Source organism: Antechinus flavipes, chromosome 4 (genome assembly GCF_016432865.1).
Source record: "Antechinus flavipes isolate AdamAnt ecotype Samford, QLD, Australia chromosome 4, AdamAnt_v2, whole genome shotgun sequence".
NCBI classification, from domain to species: domain Eukaryota; kingdom Metazoa; phylum Chordata; class Mammalia; order Dasyuromorphia; family Dasyuridae; genus Antechinus; species Antechinus flavipes.
This window is the reverse complement of record NC_067401.1, coordinates 476,790,194-476,806,448: the sequence shown is the minus strand read 5'-3', so window position 1 is coordinate 476,806,448 and position 16,255 is coordinate 476,790,194. Positions and strand designations below refer to the sequence as shown.

Genomic DNA, 16,255 nt, shown 5'->3' with positions numbered 1-16,255 from the left:
GGCGGGCAGGGCCGTGGTTTTACCGGGGAGGAAACCGAGGCCCGAGGGAGAATACGGGGGGATGGAGACTCCCAGAGTCCCCTCCGGCTGCCCGTCAGAGACCCAAAGGCAGTTGCTGGGTTCCTCCCCGAGGCCCCTGGCTTGTAGCCCTCGACCACCCTGGCTGCCCTCCTCCAACCACCTTCAGTTCATCCAGGTCCTCCCTAAATGGGCTCCTCGGACAGAGGCAGTGCTCCTGCTGGGGTCTGACTCATCGGGTGTAGAACGGGGGGGGGGCTCCCCCTAAAGCCTCTCGGAGGCTTTCAGACAAACTATGGCCTGGCCAAGACCCTCCCGTCTGACACCGATGTCAGTGATGTTTTGACATCACAGCACAAGAGTTTACATTGAGCCCTCCTCCTCCTCGCCCCCAGACCTCTCTCCCCCAGTTCGGGGGCTCTCTAGCTGCCCCCATGGCCCCTCTGGCGCCCCCCCCGGACGGCGGGCCCCTCTGCCCCCCCCACGGCCCCTGGGCCCCTCTAGCTGCCCCCCCCACGGCCCCTGGCCCCTCTAGCTGCCCCCCCCACGGCCCCCAAGCCCCTCTGCCCCCCCCGGACGGCGGGCCCCTCTGCCCCCCCCACGGCCCCCGGGCCCCTCTGCCCCCCCCACGGCCCCCAGGCCCCTCTGCCCCCCCCACGGCCCCCGGCCCCTCTGGCGCCCCCCCAGACGGTGGTTCTCTAGCTGCCCCCCCAGGCCCCTCTGCCCCCCCCGGCCCCCGGGCCCCTCTGCCCCCCCCGGACGGTGGCTCTTTAGCTGCCCCCCCCACGGCCCCCGGGCCCCTCTGCCCCCTCCCCCCCCCGGACGGCGGGCACTCACCACTGCCCAGCCGCAGCAGCAGCACGTCCTGCAGGCGGCGGTTCAGGTCGCGGAGCTCCTTCATCTCGGACACCAGCGTCCCGCACTCCTTGAGCTTCTTGGCCTGCTGCACCAGCTGCCTCCGCGTGCGCTCCAGCTCCTGCTGCAGGTGCCGCATCTCCTCCTGCTGCTGCTGGTAGCTGCGCAGGAGCTCCTCGTACAGGGCCCGCGGCACCACCGCCTCGTCCAGCCCGTCCATGCCCTTGGGGGCGTCCGCGAAGAGCTCGGGGCTGGCGCCGCCCCCCAGGCTCAGCCCGTTCTGCTTCTCCAGGCGCGCCACCACGGCCTCGATGCTCTTGTGGGCGCCCGGCTCGCTGGGCCTCCGGCCCTCCTGTCTCTGCGGACACAGAGGGAACAGGTCAGGGGCGGCCCCCGCAGCCCGCCTCAACAAGCCAGCTGCACAAAGAGAGAAGAGGAAGCGGCGCGCTGAGACGGGCGGCAGTGACTGGCCCGGTGCGGGGCTGCCTGGCGCTGGGGGAGCCCTGGGGTGGGGGCCGAGAACGGGGCGTCAGGGCCGGGGGGCATCAGGGCCGGGGGCATCAGGGCCGGGAGCCCGAGAGCAGAAGGCAGCAGCTCTGGCACTCGGTGCCCCCTTCTGGGCCCCTCCGAGTTCTGACATTCTCTGCTCTGACCCACCTCCCCAGCTCTCTGACCCCCACCCAGGGCTTGCGGCCCCAAAGGGGCAGAGCCAGGCCTGAGGGAAGGGCCGGTCACTCCCCCCGGTGGCCAGCACAGGCCACGCCCCCGCCCCCCCCATGGCCTTGTGGAACGGACTCATGGAGAAGGCCACAGAGGGAAGGCGGGAGAAGGCGGCCGGCAGCCAAGCCCTCCAAAGGGAGCAGGAACCAGCCCATCACTCGGTCCTGCCCAGGATCTGCCTCTGCCAGAGGCCTCTCTGGGCCCATTTCCCTGTCTCGGTCCCTGCCTCTCTGGCCGTAAAGGTGGCTTTGGGTGAGAGGGTCCCCGCCCGCCCGATGACCTGGCCCCCTGCCCCTTCTCTCTAAGGCGGGGAGAACCGGGGATGGCCTCCCTCCCAGGAGGTGCCCCTGCTGACCGGGCCCAGGGCCCAGAGGAGACGTCCCTCCCTCCTTCCCTCCCCTTCACTCGTGCTGTGGCCAAGCAGGACAAAGCTTCCTGTGTAAGTTCGGGGCCCACATCCCAGGCTCCAAATGTGCCCAGTGCCCGGCGTTGTGCCCGATGGCCCCGTGGTCACCGCCCGGTTCTTCGGTGTCCCCCTCAGGCTGGGTGCCCAGAACGGGACCCACCGAGCCAAGGGAGCGCAGAGTCCCTGCTCTGGCCGCCGCCCCCTCTAAGGCAGCCTGAGCTCGCGGTGACCCCTCAGCGCTTTGCGCCCTGTCCCCGAGGGCCCCCCCGCACCTCCCCCGTGGTCACCGCCTCTCCTCAAGCCCACCCAGGGCAGTGACTTCCTGGCCCCCGGGACCCTTGTCCCCCAAGCTGAGCCGGGGTTCCCCAAGCCAGGAAGAAGGCGGTACCTTACTGTGTCTGAAGTCCCCGTCATCCTCGCCGTAGTCCCGGACCTCCTCCTCATCTTCTATGTGATGGAGGGAAAGCTTGGGGATCTTGATCTTCTTCTGCATGACACTGTTCTCGAGGTCGGTTTTGTCCTCTGGGAACGCAGAGGGAAAAACGAGGCGGGTCACGCAGGCAGAGGCGCCCCCCGGAGCCCCCCAGCCCAGGGCCGCCTAAAGTTTATGGCCAGACCAGTTAAAAGCGGGAAAGCTCCCCCGTGTGGGGCTATGGGGCGTCTGAGGCGGAAGGGACGGAGGGGGCCGGAAACGCACCTCAAGTCCCCCCCAAGTCAGAGCCGGCGCCAAGGCCTTCAGGCCGGGACCTCTCGGCAGCCCCTTCCCTTAGGCTCACGGGTCTCCCCCCGATGTACCCCCGATGGACGACCCAGCGGGACCCAAGGAAACATCTGGCGCTCAACCAGCTCCGAGGCCAAGCGGAGGCGCTGGGCGGGGATCTGTGCGGCGTTGGGGGGCTCCTGGGACCACTTTGGACGAGCTGAGAGAGCCCACATCCCATCAGAGAACGAAGGTCATGGAGGAACTGGCCCAGCAAGTCAGAGGCTTTGAGGAAACACCGAGGGGGGGCTAAGCTCAGCTCCCAGTCCTGGGCTCCCAGGCCTCTGCCCAGCTCGGGCCTGGTCCTCCGGGCCGCCCCCCAGGCACCTAGAGCAGCTTGGGGCGGGGAGGGGGGCCTCAGTGAGCGGAGATAATGCTGAGGAGACAGAATCTGCTCCGGGGGACAGAGGGACTATGGGGGGGAGAAAAAGGGGGGGGAAAGGAGGGAGGAGAAAAAAGGGGGGGAACTCCTGGGGCCCTGGGTTTATGGGCACACTGGTGACCGGGCTCTGGCAGCTCGCTGGCGGCATCACTCCCATTTTAGAGAAGAAAAAACTGAGGCTTGATGGAGGAAACTTGCTCAGGGTCAGAGTTAGCAAGGGTACAGCTGCACTTTGGACCCAGGTCTCCCGCCTCTGGACTCGGCGCAGGAGGCCGCGGGGACGCCCACGAGACCCCCGCCCAAGCCCGGCTTTGTTAGCCGCACCGGGTTCTTAGGGTCCTCGAGCCTCGGAGGTCTGGAGGCGGCTGGGGGGGCACTGAGGTACAAGGCTGGACCCGCCCTCCCCCGGGACCCCCCACCCCTGGCGACAGCGCCCCAGAAGGGCCTGAGGAGTGAGGAAAAGTGAGAGGGCGCCGGGCACTGAGGACGGATGGCGGCCGAGCCGGAACTCACTCACCGAGGGTCTGGGTGGCCCGGCTCCAAAGGGGGCCTTGGGGGCAGAGGCTGGGGGAGGGGAGTTACCCAGATTCCCCCGGGACCGGGATACCCCCAGCCCCGCCCCAGCCGGCCCGCAGCAGGCCCGGGAGCAGCGCCCCCCCTCGGTAGTGACCGGCATCGGGCCGAGGCACAGAAACGCGGATTTGCGGCCCCAAACCCCCGGCCCAGCCCTCGGGGAGCGCGTCTCCCCCCCTCAGTTTGCTCCTTCGAGAGGAGACGACTTCGGACACAGGTGAAGGTTGCTACAAGCCCCCTGTTCTGAGGGGAGAGGGGAGGGGCCTTTGAGGGAGGGGAGGGGGGGTTCTGGGAGCAGGGGAGGGGCCTCCAAGGGGCGGAGGGGAGGAGCCGCCGAGGGGCGGAGGGGAGGAGCCAGCATCTTAAGCCTCAATCAAGAAGAGTTTCTGGTCTTTCTTTGAAACAAACAAACGTTTAAAGCTGCTCCGATTCTTTTTTTAATTCTCTGCCGTTGCTAGACTCCAAAATAACCAAAGAAAGCGAATCGCGCCAAGCGGCCGTAAATTAGTCGAGATCAGGGCTTCGGGGCAAGCTGGGAGTCCCAAGTCCTGGGTTCAAATGCAGCCTTATCATTAGGAGGGCGCTCGGAGGTCAGTCAGCCCGCAAACTCCCGGAGCACATGAAGACTCCGGGGCGGGGCAGGAGAAGCGGCCCTGGTCTGAGGAGGACTCTGGCTGCCCCTGCCCAATGCCTTAGGAAACACTTGTGGCGTCTCCCTCCGGGGGGGCCTTGGGAGTCAACCAGAGGTGAACTTTTGCGGGGCCTACAGAGGCTGCGCTCTCCTCCCTCCTCCTCCTCTTGTGCTGGTGGTTCTAAGCAAGAGACCCTTGGCTCCCCTCACATGGGGCGGGGCCCCTGGGACCTCACACTGGATCCCAGATCTGCCTGCCCCGCCCCTCCCCCTCTGCCCCTCCGTCCCTGGCGCTCGGGCGCCCGCGGGCGCTGCCCCGACCTTCGGCCCAGAGGATCTTCACCTGGAAGGCGTCGTGAGCTTTAAAACTCGTTTCTTCTCCCCCGCGTCACTGTTTCCTTCGCGGTCCGGGCCCTTTACCGGCCTGGCTGCCAAAGGCGCGGCCCGCCGGCGGGAAAGCTCCTGGAGGGCGGGGCCAGCTGCGCCAGGCGTCCCGGGCAGGCAGGGACCGGCAGTTATCCCTTCCTCAGCTTCCCCGGCTTCCATCAGCTCAGGGACACCAGAGGACTGACCCGCTCTCTGCCTCCGTTTCCCCGGCTGTGGGACGGGGAGAACGCTCCCTGGTCGCGCTGTTTGCTTCTGCTCGGAAGAAGGCACCAGAGAAATGGGTCCGGTTACTCCCGATATCATTCCCGGCATCAGACCCCCTGCATGTCTCCGGCCTCTGAGGGACCAAGGCTTCCCGACCGAGGAGGGCGCTCGGGGCCGGGACTTCCCCAGCTCCCGCAGGCGGAGCTCAGCAGAGCCTCGGTGGTGGAGCGGGCGGCCCCGTGACTGCGGGGGTCCTGGCAGCCAAAAGCCTCGGCGCCCCGGCGTGGAGGGGGCTGGGCAGGCAAGCGGCCGCTACGCGCACAGTCAGTCCAGTCCAGGCCCAGCGGACGTTAAGGGCCACGCATCTGAGCGTGTTCAGAAGGGAAGGCCCCTCTGCCCCCTCTGCCGCCTCCCAGGGCACTGAGGGTCTGCCCGCTTCACTCTGCCCAGCTCAGAGCCCGAGGGGGGAACATCCCAGACTGGATTCAGGGGCTGAATCCGAGCCCCGCTCCTGGGGTCTCCAAGGAACCTCTGAGCAAGGGTGAGGCTGGGAGGGTCAGCCCGACCTTGACCTTGGGCCATTCTGCAGAAGTACCGGATCCCCCTGGGAGGAGGCAGGGGGCGGGAAAACTCCCGGCAAATCCAAACCTGAGCAGGTGGCAGAAGGTGCTGGCTCCGGCCGGTCTTCGGGCCCTCCCAAACTGGGGCAGGACACCTGGGCCCTACCCCCCCTCCGGCCATCCAGCCTTGAGGAGGTCCCTGGGGGGAAGGTCACCCCCAAACACAGCCAGAGAACAAAGGCTGCTAGACTCAAGGCAAGAGCTGCTGCGGCTGCCAGTCGTGTGACCTTGGGGAGCCTCAGGGCCTTCATCTGGGAGCCGGTGACCGTGGGACCCGCTAGGGGGTGGGGGCCGGGTTAGCCTGAAGGCTTGGGGAGGGCAGGGGAGTCCAGAGCCTTAGAGGCTGTTGCGGAGAAGAGCCTGCGGGGGCGTGATGGGGGCCGGACGCCAGACGGAGGGAGACACCATTTGACATAAGGAAAAGTCCTGAGAGGCGGCAAGCCCATTCTAGAAATCAAGGAGACCACTTGTCAGGGAGGAGACGCCGCAGGGACAAAGCAAGGGAGACCCCAGACCCGGGGGCCTGCAAGCAGATCCCACACACGGGAACTTCTCTTTCCGGGGCTTGCTCGCACCATCTATAAAACAAGGGGCTGCAGCCAGATTGCTAAAGTCCCCCCAGTTCGGACACCCCCTGTTCTCAGGCCCTTCCCACTCTAGCCCCGCCTTGTTCACAGGCCCCTCCTATTCTAACCCCGCCCTGTTCCCAGGCCCCTCCCACTCTAGCCCTGCCTTGTTCACAGGCCCCTCCTATTCTAACCCCGCCCTGTTCCCAGGCCCCTCTCACTCTGACCCTCCCCCTGTTCTCAGGCCCCTCCCACTCTGACTCCCCCATTCTTAGGCCCCCCCAAGTTCTAAGTGCTCAGGACCCTCACAGCGGTAACTCTCTGTGTGCAGACCCCGGGGTGGACATTCTCCGATTCTCTTCCTGGCTGGGAGGCTCGGTGGCTCCTTCACAGGGTTAAAGGGCCTTACAGGAGTTCCAGGCCTGACTTGGCTCTAACTCGGCTCGGCCTGAGGTCGGACCCCCGGCAGCCCCCTGAGCCCTTCGGGTCACCAGAGTCCACCAAAGGTTCCCGGGGCCCAGCGGGACGGCCACGGGCGGAGCGCTTGCCCCGGGGAAGAGGCAGGAAGCGGGCCCTGGGGGGCCGGTGTCCAGGCTCCGAACCTTGACAAGCTTCTGCTGGGACAGGTGCGGAGACGTACTGACCGAAAGAAATCCGCTCTAGTTGCCGAGCCTGGCTAAGCAATGGTCCCAGGCTTGGGGGTGGGGCTCCGGAGCTGGCCAGCGGCCGGGCTGTAGCTCAGCAAATGCTTTTGCTCCTTTTCTGGAAGGCGATCCCGCTTTCCACACAACAGCGTCCCGCAGGCCGTGAGGAGGCTGCAATCCCCATTCTTCAGCTGAGTAAACTGAGTCTCAGGGAACGTAAATGACGTGTCCGGACCCCCGGGCCTGGCCTCCCGATTCCAAGGGGACGGGGGCTTGCCCAGCTTTCCTACAGGAACCTGCCAACACGGCACTGTGGTCTGGCAATGGAACGCTCCCCAGTGGCCGGGAAAGCAGCATCCCCTGCAGGGCCCGGGAGTCTCTGTCCAAAAGCACGGGCTGGAGGCCGCTGACGGCTGAGATCACGCAATCGGCAACATCTGCTCTCAGCACAGTGAAGTCACCCGGGGCCGAAACGTGCGGGCAGAGGCAGATGGGAGAGAGAAGCCCCTGGAAGGGGAGCACTGCCAGGACGGCCAGGGGAGGACTCCCGGAGCTGAGCCCTGACTCAGGGAGCCGGGGTCCCCGGGAACAGACGCCCACCTGTGCAAGAGCCGTGGGGGGGGGGGGGGGTCAGCTGGAGGGAGGATGGGAGGGGCGGAGGGAGAGCCCGTGGGCATTCGCCATCCTCCTGTTCCCTTGCTACACACACGGTGAAACAAGCCCCCGACGCCCACAAGTTTAGTTTGATCCTAAGGAAACGGGGGCCCCTGTGGGTGTTAGGGGAGAGGAGGGACCAAAAGTCGGGCCTTCTACGGAGTCTAGTCCCCCCACAAAGCCCGAGCAGGAGAGCCGGGAGGGGCCCTAGGACAGAGAAACGCAGTGTCCATGCGGGAGGAGACCTCGGACCAGAGAAGGGGGATTTCTGAGCCGGGTCGGCCCCGTGGGTTACGGAGGACATCAGAACAGAGGGGAACCTTCAGGCCGGGGCTGGGAGAACATGGCACGGGGGTGGCCAGGCCTTAGGCGGGGGCACCCGCTCCTGAGGGGAGCACGCTGGCCCAGCTCCCTTCCCTGGATCCCGCCCCGGGCTGCACCCTCTGGGTTCTGGCTGTGACGCTCAGAGCGGGTCTGGGAGGGTCCCTGCCCGCTGTGCCCCCTGTGGAGGGCCCCGCCTGGCCCGGGGAGGCGCCCGCAAGCTCCTCTCTGCTCCAGCGTCCATCAGCTCAAGCACGCCACAGCTGAGCGCCTCGGCTCTGCCGCTCCCCTCCCCCCTTGGCAGCTCCCTCCCCGATGACATCCCGCAGTCCTGGCCGGCCCTGCCTCCCCAGCAGCCTGGGCGCGCGCCAGAGCCTCCCCCCGCCATCCCTCTGTGGGCCCCGAGATGCCAAGAGGGGCCGAGAGCACGAACAAGCCCGAGTTACCCAAGGAGGCAGCGCGGGGCTTGGGGAGGAGCCTCCTCAGGGCATGTTCAGCCCAGGGCCCGGCAGGGGAGGCTGCCGGCCTCCGGGGGCCCTTTACACGGGTGGAGGCCCCGGCCCCGGCCCCACCTCGGCCTCAGGCAGCTCCATTCCCCTTGCGCAGGAAGGGGGCCAGCCCGGGGGCCCGCGATGAGTCTTCCACTGCTGCCATCGGGGGACCCCCAGGAGGAGGGCCCGGGGCCCGGCCCAGCTGGAGCACACACCGGGTGCGGACCAAACCCGGGCAAGCCCCGGCTCTCCGGGGAAAGTTTGCCCAGAAAAATGGGGCCCGGCAGGGAAGAGGAGGAGAGGGTTCGTCCCTGCAGCCCCAGCCTCCCTCAGCTCTGCCTGGGGCCTGCGGACTGGGTGAGGGGCCTCGTGACTCACTGCCCCCCCCAGGGCCCGGGGCCCCGACAATCAGCCCCAGAAGCCAGAGGCTCCAGAGACGCCACTGAGGCTCCGTCCAAGCGGGATCTGGACTGATTCAGCCGGAAGGAGCCAGGGCTCGCCTTCACCCGGCACCTCCTGGGCCAGGGGGGCCCCACTCGGCCCCAGCACCCCCACATTTCAGGGGAGAAGATGGTCGGGGCGGTGGGAGGGAGGCTGGGCCCCAGAGACGGTGGGCAAAGCTTCCCCGCTGGCACAGAATGGCAGGGGCTGCACAACGGCGGACGACAGGACCGGGGGGCTCGGCCCAAACCTCTTTGGGACAGGAAACGGAGGCCCAGGGGGTCCTCACATCGCCGGGACTCCGGGGCTGACACAGCCCCCGTCTGAATCCGGGAACTATCCCGGAGGCTTTTGGGGGGTTCCAGGCTGGTCTCCAACCAGGGAGAGAGCTCCATGGAAAACTAAACCAGTTGGAGCCGAACAAAATAAAACACGCAGGGAAGCAAGGCTCCTCCCCAAAATGGCGGGTGCTCCTCCCTGGCCTTCTGACTCCCCCCAACACGGGAGCAAGGAGCAGTCTCCCCTCGAGGTGTGCTGGAGACGGGCAGGGAACCTGGAGGGAATCCCCCCATCCGTCCCTCGCTCCCTCTCACTCTCCGCCTGCCTCTTCTCCTTCCTCCATCTTCTCTGTCTCTGGCCCCCCCGAACTGCACAGAACCCCGGCCCTGGAGCCCCAACGCCCCCGATTCGGCAGCAACGGCGCCCAGATGCGGCCGAGGCTCCGCGCGTGAGCCCCAGCCTGTCCCGCATCCGTCTCCGCGGCGAGTCCCCAATCTGCTTCCACAGGATGCGGCAGAAGTGTCCCCCCGCCCCCCCGGGCACCCCGCCAGGGTTTGACACTTTCCCACTCTCTCTTTTTCGGGCGCAGCCCACACCTAGGAAGGCAGTGGCTCCGAGCACTATGGCAACCCGGGCGGCCGGTGGGGCCGCGGACCAGGGGCTGGGCGGGCGGGGGTCGGGGCCGGCCGGGGGCATCATGGGACAGTAACGAAGGCGCGAGGAGAGGGCGCGAGCCTGGAGGCCCCTCTCCCGGCCTCAGTTTCCCTTCCCTCTGATCGGGGCCTGGAGGAACTTTCCTGGTGATGCTCCCAGAAGGGCCTGGGGGCCCAACCTCGAGGCCTTTAACACAAGGAGGCCGCCTGAAGGCCCAGCCAGCTCTGAGAGTGCGAGCGGAGCCCTTTCCCCTCCCCGACCTCAGTTTCTTCATCTGTACAATGGTCATCTCCCCCGGGCCCTTGCCGGCCCTCCTAGCCTGCCAACTGTAGCTCTTCCTCCCCGCTGTGCCCTGGCTGGCATTACGTCACCGGCAGGAGGCTCCGGGAGGGCTTGCCGGGGCAAATGGCTGTGAGTCACCTCAGGGACGGTCCCCGCTCCGGCGGGCCCTCGGGCCCACATTTCAGGGAGGGTGTGGAAGAGCCAGCCCGGGGAGGCCACCAGAGGGCGGGGGCAGGCGGGCCCCCCAGGAGGTCCCGCCTGAGGAAGACGAGGGGGCCTGGAGGGGCAGGGACCGGCCAGACTTCTCCCACTGGGCCCCAGAGGCCGGGGCAGGGCACGGGCCGGAGATGGGCTCGTGTCTGCTCAGGGAAAGCGACCCCGTGGGGGGCCGGGCTGCCCGCCCTGCTGGGAGACCTGCAAGCAAGGGCTGGGGACCCCCGGGGGGACAGAAAAGGGGACTTTGGGTCAAGTGTGGGAGGGACTAGAGGGCCTCAGTCTCTCCATCTGTAGAATGGAGTCAGACATTCAGTACCAGCCGACTCTTGGGAAACTGTGGAAAATAAAAAAAGGAAGTAGCCAAGCTCTTTCCCCTCCCCAGCTTTCCATCTGAGTGTGGTCCTTGGCCAGACGCTGGCTCAAGGCTCCCGGTGGGCGCGGGGCGCCTCGTGCCAGGAGTCTGCGGCGTGCCCACTGCCCGGCCCAGAGCCAGAACCGGCCGGGGAGGAGGCTGGTCCCCGCACGGGGTCAGTGCGGCCCCTCTGGGCCGGCCGCTGTTAGAGAAAGAAAGCCGCGCCCCCGGGGACAGGAGCTGGGATTGGGGGACGGCTCTGGGGCATCCTGGGCCGGGCCGGGCACAGATTCCTGAAGGGCTCCGGCCAACGCTTCCACGTTTACATGCATGGGGCAAGTGCACAGACAGCAAGGTCCTGAGCCCAGAGTCCGGAAGACTGGGGTTCCAAACTGGTCCTGTCACCCGGGCAGCTCCCCCCGCTCTGTCTGCCTCAACTTCCTCATCTGTAAACTGGGGATAACAGTAGCCCTATCTGCCAGGGTTGGGGGGGGCAAATGAGTAATGTCTAACGTGTAGGGTGCGGCATGTAGTAGGTGCTTAATAAATGCTTATTCCCGCTACCTTGCCTCCCTTTTGGAGCCTCAGTTTCTTTATTTATAGAATGGGAACGATAAGGCCAAGACTCCAAAAGGGTCCCAGCTCAGTGCACTCAGAGCAATGCAGGAGGGAGGGGTTGGGCAGGGGAGCTATCACTAGCTCCTTAAGTGGCTGTCAAGTCCTCCTGGGACTCGGTTTTTCCATCTGTAAGATGGGACTGTGCCCACTGTGAGATCATTCATTCTGAGGGTCAGATTCTGAGCCACACAAGGGAGTCCTGTCAGCACAAAGCAGCCCCCCCATCCCTCAGGGCTCAGCTGCTGCCTCCAAGAAGCTTCCCCTGATCACACTCCTGAGCCTCCAGGACCCTGGAACACTGGCTGCTGGGAGCTCTCAAGTGTCAGGGAAGTCTCTTAGCAGAGCCCCCTCCCCCAGGAGGAGATGGCCCAAGCCTGGGAGAAATCAGCCATCTCAGGGGTGACAGGGACCCCCGGTTCACACAGGCAGGAAACCCCCCGACAGCCTCCAAAGTGGCCATCCAGGGATGGGAAATTCACTGTTTCCCCGAGCAATGGGGGGGGGCTCACCACCTGCCACAGGAGACAAACCCAACTGGAACCCCTTATTTGGGTTAGGAGCTGAGGAGGCCACGTGACTCCCCGTGTTCTCCCAGACTGGAGCGTGTCTGCCCAACACACCTTGGTTCCGGAAGAGGGACGGCCCCTAAAGACCCCCAAAATGTGTTATGTCGGGGGAGGAGGCGAATAGGGGAACGCCCCTCCCCCAGCCCCCTCCTCTCTCTGCTCTGACATTCTTGCTTTCTACAAGTCGAGGGGAAGCCAGAATGGAGGCGAGATCCGGTGCCCTGAGCCCCGATTGTGGGGTCCTGCCCACTCAGGCAGGGGCGCCCCCAATTCTCAGTGTCTTCCCGCTATCTCGTCCCCGCTTAGCCCTCAGATGCCTCCTCAGGGCTGCCTGCTGGGGGCCGCCTCCCACCTCTCCTGACCCAGGCCGGGCGGCCGGACCTCTGCCTCCCCTCTCTGGGCCTCAGGTGCCTGACCTTATACTGAGTACATTTGGCCGCTAAGGCTCCCTGCAGACCCAAGCCCTAAAATTCCGGGGGAAGGAGGGAAGCCGGACTGTGGCTGGCTGAGCAGAGCCCGGGGGGGGGGGGCAGCACGTGGGAGAAGGCAGGGAGGGCCTCCGAGGACTGCTGGCACAGGAAGGCGCATCCGGACCAGGGGAACCAGAACTGGGCAGGGGGAGCTGGGGGAAGGGGGCTGCGGGCGGCGGGGGCCGGTCCCAAGTACCAAGGGTGCAAAGCGGACCCGGGGGGAGGACAGAGCCAGAGGAGGGCGTTGGAGAGCTGAAGGGGGGCAGCAGATTCACAAGGAGGACTTGGGGGCTTGATGCAAGGAAACAATTTCCTAGCCAGCCAAACCACTGGGTTAGCTGCTGTCCGAGGGAACCAAGTTCCCCCTCACCGCTGTGTTCTGCAGGGGGACTCTCTCCTCGGACAGCCTCCCAGCCTTCCCAGGTCCCAAGTGGTCCTCGTGGCCTCCTCACCCCAGGCTTCCCGGGCTCGGCCCAAGTACCCCACGGCTCCGAACCCCCCCTTGGCAGATAAATCTGGGGGGGGGGGGCTACAAGGCAGGGTGGCTAGTACATGGAACACCTGGGCTGGGGGACCTGATGGGTGCTGGAGTCGGGGCTGGAGGCGCCGGACAGAAAGTCCAGACTGAGTAGCCAAGGGACTGAGCAAGTCCTTCCCTTTGCTGGATCTTGATTTTCCTTCTCTGTGAAATGGAACCTCCCCAAGTCCATTACACGGGAGAGCCGGCAGAAGTTCCGGCTCCGCTGGGACCGCCAGCCCTCAGTTTCCCCGGCTGTGCCGAGGAGAACAACTCCTGTCCCACCTCCTTCCCAGGATGCCTTCCCCGTGAGCTCATTGTTACAGAAAGGGCCTCGGGGCCGCCCTCCGGGGAAACTCGGCAGACGTCAGTTTCTCCACCTGAGCCAGGGCATCGCTCCCTCCTCGCGCACCTGACAGGGCTGACGGGGGATCCAGGGGCAGGGGCCGCCCCAGGACCGGGGACCGAACTGGCTCTGAAGCAGAAGGGCTGAGGACCAGGGGGAGCCTGAAGCCTCTCTGGCTCCCTTCTACCAGCCCACAGAACCAGCTCTCCCAGCGGCTGAAGGTCCCCAGGAGCCTCCACCTGGGGGTGTGGTGGGTCAGCGCCCTGAGGAGGGGGAACAGGTAGGGGAGGGCCGCCCACCTTCCCCTCCCCCAGCATCCACCTTCTCCTGCCTCTCCCCACCTTTGGCTCTGGAAAACTCCTTTCCAACAAGTGAAACCGAATAGAAGAGAGAGAAAAGGGGGAGAGGAGGAGGGGCAGGGATGACAAAGGGGAGCAGATCCCAATTTTAACTGGTCTGGCCTTTCGGAAATGAGGGTGGGCAGAAAAGAGCGAGGGGGGCGCGGTTTGGGAGAGCCGATCCCGGCCCGTCTCTCCGCAGCCCCCCGTCCCGGCCCCCGCCCCCTCCCCCGGCCCTCGGTCTGGGTTTTGGCAGCCCCCCATCCGCGCCCCTCGCCCACCCCCGGACCCCGGGCCTTACTCACCTGCCAGCGCCAGGATCTGGGCCTTGTGCGGTAGCAGCGCGCCCCAGGAGGCCCCGGCGGGCGCGGGCGCGGGGGGCGCCGCCGCCTCTGGGGGCTCGGGGCTCCGGTAGACCGCGTACACCTTCTGGTTGTCAAAGTCGAGGCGCGAGCGGGGGCTGAAGTCGCGCACGCAGGACACGGGCAGCGCGTAGCACACGTTGTCCTCCAGGAAGCGCACAAAGGCGTACATGGCCGGGGTCCGAGTCTCGGAGGCTGGGGCTGCCGGGACCGGAGGGGGACGGACCCAAGGCGGGACCGACGGGCGATCGGACGGACCGAGGGAGGGCCCCCCGGCGGCCGCGGCTCCGGCTCCGGCTCCGCTCAGGGGCCCGCCCGCCCGAGCAGCTGCAGGAGGCGCGGGGGCCGGGCCGGGCCGGGCCTGGCTGGGGGCGGGGGCGGGGGCGGGGCGCGGCACGCGCGGGGCGGGGGGGGGGGGGCCAAGCTCCGGGGCTCGCCGTCCTCCCCCCGCTCTTATTGTTCCCGAAAACCCCCCGCTCTGCCCATCGGCTGCTCTCGCCTGGGCGCCCAGGAGGCAGGAGGGAGAAGGGGGGAGGGGGGAGGGGGGACGGCCAGACCTGGGGGAGGGAGGGAGAGGGGGCGGCTCTGGGAGCGTCCGCCGCTTTGGCTAAGTCAGACCCGAGCAATCACCGCCGGAGCGCAGCGCGGAGAGAGCGGCGGGAGGGGGGCGGGGGGCACTGGGAGGGAGGCGCGCGGGGGATCCGAGGAAGCGAACCGCGGCGGCCGGAGCTCACCTGGCAGCGGGCAACGCGGGGCGCTGCCAGGCTGCCCGGCCTGGGGAGCCCCCCGGCGAGCCCGGAGGAAGGCCGAGGGAGCGGGCCGCGCGGCGGGGGCCCAGGAGCCGCGGGACGCCGGCCCGGGCTTCCTTCTCTCGGGCTCGCGGTCCCCTCTCCAGCCTTCTCCAAACTTCTGTCCGGCTCCGCGCTCCCATCTCCCGGACTCCGGCTCTGCCTCGGGGCTCCCTCCCTGTCTCTGCGCCGAGGCTCTGCCTCCTGCCCGAGGTGCCCCTATTTCCCCAGAGCTGCCAAACCGGTTCTGCCCGGAGCCCGACCCCAGCCTGTGCGCCTGCTGCCATCGCCCGTCCCCGGGCCGGGCTGGGGAAGGAGACGGCCTGTGGGGTCCCGGGCCGGTGGCAGGCCTGCGGACGGCTCCCGCGGGGGACTCGGCTTGGGGCAAGCTGGAGCTTCTTCCTCCTCTTCCTCTTCTTCCTCCTCCTGGTACCATTCTTAGGATACAAAGTAACAGACTTGAGTCTGTGGGAACCTGGCAGGAGCGCAGGCCCCTTTGGGGTCACCCCGCGGGGCTCCTGCCGAGGCTCCTTTCCTAAGGCTGGCCCCGTTGGCTGCCGGCTGACAGTGTTGTCCTGCAGGTCTCTGACGCCCCTCCCAGCTCTGACACTGACCCTGCGGGCTGCAGGTCTTGGGGGAGGCTCGGGAGGGGAGGGGGCTCCTCAGGCCGGCTCTTCGGCCCGCGATGATCTGCTGGTCCCGGTAATCCTGCTGCACCGGGGGCCCTTCTAGAGTTCTAAGCTGTTCTTGAAAAAGAACAATGCTGGATTGACTTGGAGCACTAGGGCGGAAGGGACCATCTTCTTCCATTACACAGATGAACAAACTGAGACCTGGCAGAATGAGCACTCAGGCCTGCTGACTACCCCCTGGGACCCTCAGGCCCAGGCTCTTTCCACAGCCCTGCAGAGCCCTATTATCTCCTTTAACAAAAAAGGATCCTGGGGAGATAAAACCTTAGTTGGTGGGAAGCCCCAAACCGCTTCCACTTGGCTTGGGAACATGTCGCCCCGTGAGAACCCCAATGCAGCCACTTCCTTGTTAGTTCAGGTCACCCCCGGTAAACAAACCATGACTGATGTCTCAAGGGACACCCCCCCCCAGAGGCTCCTCAGCAAGGACTGGGGTTCTTTCTCACTGATGGCCGCTGCCGGTCCAGAGACCCAGTGAATCGTGCCCACTGGGATAAGGACTCTAGGAGACGTCCAGGGGGCCGAGGTTGTGGCCAGAGCGTCTGGGCCTGGTGCTGGAGGCGGGCACTGAGCAGGAGCAGACACAGAAGGCGGAGAGCCGGCTGAGCTGCCTCCCCGCTGGCCACCGCAGGCTACCCGCTGCCCCCAAAACACGTGTCCAGTGGCACCAAATGTCTGTGATAGACCACACTCTAAAGTTGTGAGAGAAGGGGGAGAACTAAGCTGCCAATGGCTCCCAGAGGCAGGGGGCCCACCCTTAGGCCAGATCTAGGGATGGCAGCTGGACAGCTCCTGAGCTGCTGCAGGAAAGAGGGAAGGCTCCAGGGCCTTCGGGGCAGCCCCCAGAGCCTTTCGAGGACAGCACCGATGGAACTGGTGCATGCAGCCGGCCGCAAGAACTCCCATGGAGCGGTGGTCTCCTAAGGCAGAACCCCGCACCCCCAAGGGGTGATGGCCTGGCTCCCAACGAGGGTGGGATCAAGCAACAGTGGAGATGTAGAAAGGGGACCTTCCGCTCCTTCCCAGTAACTGTGAGCTTTTCTCCAATACTACAGTACCACCTGACCTCATTAAAGTCCATCACTCCACACACAACGCCCAG

The 16,255-nt window shown here is 66.6% G+C and overlaps 2 protein-coding genes across 3 annotated transcripts in view; both read right to left on the bottom strand.

Annotated features, from left to right (window-relative positions):
* BEND5 (BEN domain containing 5) overlaps positions 1-14,014 on the bottom strand; it is a 30,820-nt gene extending 16,806 nt beyond the window's left edge. The window contains exons 1-3 of one of the 2 annotated variants that reach the window (XM_051999732.1): positions 13,617-14,014; positions 2,393-2,521; positions 856-1,290 (exon numbers count right to left, since the gene is read on the bottom strand). In XM_051999732.1, coding sequence (XP_051855692.1) covers positions 856-1,290; positions 2,393-2,521; positions 13,617-13,845 — 793 coding nt within the window. In that variant the 5' untranslated portion in view covers positions 13,846-14,014. Of the gene's footprint in view, positions 1-855; positions 1,291-2,387; positions 2,522-13,616 lie in introns of both variants that reach the window. The other variant, XM_051999733.1, reaches the window with a different exon arrangement.
* The window catches only part of AGBL4 (AGBL carboxypeptidase 4), a 713,485-nt gene that overhangs the window by 88,832 nt on the left and 608,398 nt on the right, over positions 1-16,255 (bottom strand).